The sequence below is a fragment of the Lentinus tigrinus genome, assembly GCF_003813185.1.
Source record: "Lentinus tigrinus ALCF2SS1-7 unplaced genomic scaffold L226scaffold_14, whole genome shotgun sequence".
Lineage (NCBI taxonomy): Eukaryota > Fungi > Basidiomycota > Agaricomycetes > Polyporales > Polyporaceae > Lentinus > Lentinus tigrinus.
Genome location: NW_027137923.1, coordinates 1 through 4,859, shown reverse-complemented (window position 1 = coordinate 4,859; position 4,859 = coordinate 1). Strand labels below are relative to the sequence as shown.

Sequence of the window (4,859 nt, the reverse complement as noted above, 5' to 3'; positions counted from 1 at the left end):
TGTTATATTACTTATTACTTCTCCAGTAGTAGTTCCCCCCCCCCCCCGGTTTGCAGTGCGCGCCAACATGAACGCCGCGGAGGAAGACAGACTCCCTGAGGAGGAGCTGCTAGGGCAGATGTCGTACGTCCGCCGTCACTGGTGTCTGAGCTACACACCTGATATCCCATCGTGACGCACGTTCTTCCTCCGCGCAGGACGTTCATCTTCGCAGCTATGGACACGACGTCGAACGCGCTGGCCATGACGCTCTTCCTTCTCGCCCAGCACCCAGAGGTGCAGGAGAAACTCCGTCAAGAGATCCTCGAAGCCTCGAACGGCGGCGGAGACCTCGGCTACGACACGCTCGTGTCGCTCCCGTACCTCGATGCCGTGTGCCGCGAGACACTGCGCCTGTACGTCTGCTCCGTTTCGTCTGCACGGCGGGGTCCGATGGTCAGTGTATCGTGTATGGACGCTCACTGCCACTGGTGGCACTCGCCTGCAGCTACGCACCCATCACACGGGCGTTCCGAGAGTGAGTCGAAGTCCAGGTCGTCCCGTGTGCACTGACTCCCTCGCCGGTGCTCACACACCGGCCACGGCCACATCATGCAGGTCCCGCGCGGACGCTGTGCTCCCGCTTTCCCAGCCAGTGAGAGGACTCGACGGCAAGATGATGCACGAGATCCCGGTTCCGAAGGACACCGTCGTCGTCGTCGGCCTGCTCTCGTCGAACCAGAACAAGCAGGTCTGGGGCGAGGACGCCCTCGAGTGGAAGCCCGAGCGCTGGCTGGCGCCGCTCCCCGAGAGCGTCGCGGAGGCCAAGATCCCGGGGGTGTACTCCAACCTGTACGTCCGAACCTTGTCGTGCCCGCAGGGTATCCCGGGCCCTGAGAGACGATCGCTGACTCGGAGTCGTCGTAGAATGACTTTCCTTGGGGGTGGCCGTGCATGCATGTACGCCCGCCCATCTTGCCCAGTGCTTCTTCTGCTTCTTCCATCCCTGATGCTGACGAACGCGCGCTCCAGTGGGTTCAAGTTCTCCCAACTCGAGATGAGTACGTACCCCCTTATCCTACCTTGGTCATGCTATTCACCTCGGCACCCCCGCCCGCCACTGCACTGCCACAATTCTCCCATTCACCTTTCGACCGCGGCGAATCACGGCGGCCGCCAACCTCCAGAGGTCGTCCTCTGCCTTCTCCTGTCTAAGTTCACCTTCGCGCTTTCTCCGAAGCCGATCTTCTGGAACCTCTCTGGGGTGCGCTACCCGTCCGTCGGCGACGGGTCCACCAGCGCGAAGCCGTCGCTCCCGATGAAGGTCGGGTTGTACAAGCCTAGGTCTGCTTGACTCGGAGGAGCGCGGCGTCGACTTGCCGTGCCTTTCAAGGGGCTTGTAAGTTGTCACCTGTCCACTGCTGTGAACGTGTAGCGTATATCTTTCACTGAGCTGCCCGCATACGCATCCACCGCTATTGTATCATTAGTACGGAGAACGACAATGAAAGCATTAGCGCGAGAGTCACCCGGAGAAAGTTCACGGTTTGCAACTTGAACGTGTTTGCACTGGGCGCCCGCACTCGGACGCACGGACGGACGGCGTTGCCGCGCATCATGCTATGTAGTGCATGTCGGGCTCCAGTCTGTTGGACACTGATGAGCTTCCGACCTCTCTGCCAACTGGCACCACCTGTGGGCGCACGGCGTCGAGAGGACGCTATACCTTGTATGTACCGTGTCGTGATTCCTGAATAGATTAAACGTGAAAACAGTGGTTATGATGGCGCTCTAGCAGTGGCAGCCGGAGGGGCACTCTGGGTGTCCGAGATCATATTCGAAGGAGTACAACTGGTAGTTAGAATATACAGAGTACTTGGTATATGTACTATGTATCGTACAACTGCACCATCAGAATCGGAAAGGTCTCACTGGCAAATGTTGGCTCATGCTAACATCTTGAGCGTTCGTATGGGATACAGGTGGGCAGCGCGGAAAACGTCCACTACCCTGACACGGACATGGCAGGTCGTAGCAACTTGCGTAAAGATATTCAGGCTGTATGTCGACGCGCTCCTCCGAGTCCGAGTCAGGCAGACCTAGGCTTGTACAGCCCGACCCTCATCGGGAGCGACGGCTTCGCGTTGGTGATCCCATCACCGACGGACGGGTAGTGAATCCCGGAGAGGTTCCAGAAGATCGGCTTGGGGGAAGGCGTGAAGGTGAACTTGGAGAGGAGAAGGCAGAGGACGACCTCTGGAGGTGGTCCGAGTCGATGCCGTGATTCGCGGGAGGAAAGGTGAATAGTCAATGTGGCGGTGGCGGGGGTGGCGAGGTGAATAGCATGATAAGGTAGGATGAAGAGATACGTACTCATCTCGAGTTGGGAGAACTTGAACCCACTGGAGCGCGCGTTCGTCAGCATCAGGGATGGAGGAAACACTGAGCAAGATGGACGTACATGCACGCGCGGCCACCCCCGAGGAAAGTCATCCTACGACGTGACGTCTCCGAGTCAGCGATCATCTCTCAGGGCCCGGGATACCCTGCGGGCACGACAAGGTTCGGACGTACAGGTTGGAGTACACCCCCGGGATCTTGGCCTCCGCGACGCTGTCGGGGAGCGGCGTCAGCCAGCGCTCGGGCTTCCACTCGAGGGCGTCCTCGCCCCAGACCTGCTTGTTCTGGTTCGACGAGAGAAGGCCGACGACGACGACAGTGCCCTTCTGAACCGGGATCTCTTGCATCATCTTGCCGTCGAGTCCTCTCACTGGCTGGGAAAGCGGGAGCACGGCGTCCTCGCGGGCCCTGCATATCGTGCTAGTGTGAGTATCTATGAAGACACACGGGACCTAGTGTATGCGTAACTCACTCTCGGAACACTCGGGTGACGGGTGCGTGGCTGCGGGCGAGTGAGCGTTCAATACACTAGACCCCGCCGTTCAGATGAAGCAAAGCATACGTACAGGCGCAATGTCTCGCGGCACACGGCATCGAGGTATGGAAGCGACACGAGCGTGTCGTAGCCGATGTCTTCGCTATTCGAGGCTTCAATGATCTCTTGGCGGAGTTTCTCCTGAACCTCTGGGTGCTGGGCAAGAAGGAAGAGCGTCATGGACAGCGCGTTCGACGTGGTATCCATACCGGCAAAGATGAATGTCCTGCTCGTAGGAGAACGTGTGTCAGGATGAGATATCAGGTGTGTAACCCAGACACCAGTGACAGCGGACGTACGACATCTGCCCCAGCAGCTCTTCTTCAGGGAGTCTGTCTTCCTCCGCGGCGTTCATGTTGGCCTGCACTGTAAAATCGGTAACCTCTTCAGTGGAACCTTACGCAGAATTATTGGAGTAGTGGAGACGTACGAAGAATGCTCATGAGATCCTTGCCCTCACCGATCTGCTGAGCAACAGCCTCGTCTCCCTGCTCGAGCGCGTGCTTCTTAGACTCGTAGATTTCCTCCGAGCGGCGCCACATCGTATCGACGATATCCTTCATCTTCTGTACGGCAGGATTGGGAACGAGCTCGAGCAGATTGCGGCGCAACGCAGGCGTCCCGAAGTCTGTCACGTACGGCAGCAGGCGGCGCAGAAACTCGATGCCAGTCATTGTAGGCCTATAATCGCATCGTAATCGAAACGTGCCCAGATCAGCGATGCAGCCGGGAGAGAAGAGAAGAAGGACGTACTGGAAAGACTTGATGGCCTCGCCGAAGTCGTCAGGCGAGTCGGCGACAAGGGGGTCAAATGAATATCCAAGGCCGGCTTGGCCGATCAGCTCCAGGGCGGTGCGGCCCATCCAGGAGAGCATGTCAAGCTCGACAGCTGCTGGGTTGCCACGAACGCGATCTTCTATGGCTTCCACCAACTGGGTGGAATATGTCCACGCTGAGCAAGTAGTGACCGTCATAAATGTAGGAGGACGCACCTGATGTCCGATGGCATTGAAGATCGGGATTATGCGTCGCATATGCGAGATCGAGAACGCCGGGTTGAGGAGCTTGCGTTGCCTCCGATGGTTCGCCCCTACGGTCAACACGGTGAGCTCCCTATAAGCATATTGGAGGGGCCAGAACGGACCTAGAGTACCAAGAAGGCCAGGACCGAAGATCAAACGGTTGGACCTGGCGACATTGAGTTAGCTTTGTGTTCCCTGACTCCAGAGAAGAGGCGGGAGTCAGACGTACTTGATGGACAAATCAGTCGCTTCAAATACGTGTTGGTCCTTCATGATGATGTTGTGCATGGCCGTAGGATCGAAGACGTATAGCATGCGGCGCTGGGAGACGCAAGCCCGCTATCATATAAAGCCTGTATGCAGTTGCGCAGAGGGACTCACCCCAAGCGGTCCATGCAGCTTGGCAATGCCCGGATACGAGTCAGTAAGATGTCTGAGGAAACCCCATCCATCCCGACGGTGCAGCAGTTCCTTGAGATTCCCTGAGGCGGTGGAGAGACATGAGGTCAACCGTCATTTACCACGCCTTATCTGAGGACTGCTCACCATAGAGGAAGGACTGCACAGGAGGACCGGGGTAGTAGCTACAGCAGCCATTGCATTGGCCAGCCGCAGCAGCCGCGAGACAATGCATTGGCACAGGCGCCCAGAAATTCCGCCACTTTGCACGACGGGCGCTTCCGTTTCGCCCACAAATTTCAGGGTGTGTTCGCGTCGTTCGTACGCACACATTCGTGCAATCTGCATGTCTATACACCCCGTATACGATACGTCGTAGGTGGACGCATCCCACCTCTGGAGCTGCGTCGAGGACCGTAGGCGCTCGCGCAGGACCACGGATGCGCGCACGTCAGGGCACGTCGGAATTCGGCCGCAATCTTGGCCCGCGCCTCCGGCCTATGTTCTCTCCCGGTCGTCCCGCT

The 4,859-nt window shown here is 58.1% G+C and overlaps 2 protein-coding genes across 2 annotated transcripts in view; one reads left to right on the top strand and one right to left on the bottom strand.

The window, feature by feature from the left end:
* L226DRAFT_463942 (cytochrome P450) overlaps nucleotides 1-1,333 on the top strand; it is a gene marked incomplete at both ends in the record, with an annotated part of 2,950 nt that extends 1,617 nt beyond the window's left edge. The window contains 7 exons of the mRNA XM_067675827.1: nucleotides 57-123; nucleotides 198-395; nucleotides 488-517; nucleotides 598-831; nucleotides 907-939; nucleotides 1,012-1,040; nucleotides 1,167-1,333. Of these exons, the coding sequence (XP_067534638.1) occupies nucleotides 57-123; nucleotides 198-395; nucleotides 488-517; nucleotides 598-831; nucleotides 907-939; nucleotides 1,012-1,040; nucleotides 1,167-1,333 (758 nt within the window). The remainder of the gene's footprint in view (nucleotides 1-56; nucleotides 124-197; nucleotides 396-487; nucleotides 518-597; nucleotides 832-906; nucleotides 940-1,011; nucleotides 1,041-1,166) is intronic.
* A 463-nt stretch (nucleotides 1,334-1,796) lies between these two features.
* L226DRAFT_613485 (cytochrome P450) lies at nucleotides 1,797-4,570 on the bottom strand (the record flags this gene model as incomplete). The annotated part of the gene is made up of 14 exons (XM_067686515.1): nucleotides 1,797-2,235; nucleotides 2,353-2,381; nucleotides 2,441-2,473; nucleotides 2,554-2,787; nucleotides 2,852-2,881; nucleotides 2,946-3,140; nucleotides 3,214-3,280; nucleotides 3,345-3,595; nucleotides 3,668-3,846; nucleotides 3,907-4,004; nucleotides 4,059-4,102; nucleotides 4,166-4,257; nucleotides 4,318-4,418; nucleotides 4,483-4,570. 14 exons carry the CDS (start codon nucleotides 4,568-4,570, stop codon nucleotides 2,069-2,071), a joined length of 1,608 nt encoding a protein of 535 aa, XP_067534637.1. The 3' UTR covers nucleotides 1,797-2,068.
* Nucleotides 4,571-4,859: the final 289 nt, after the last annotated feature.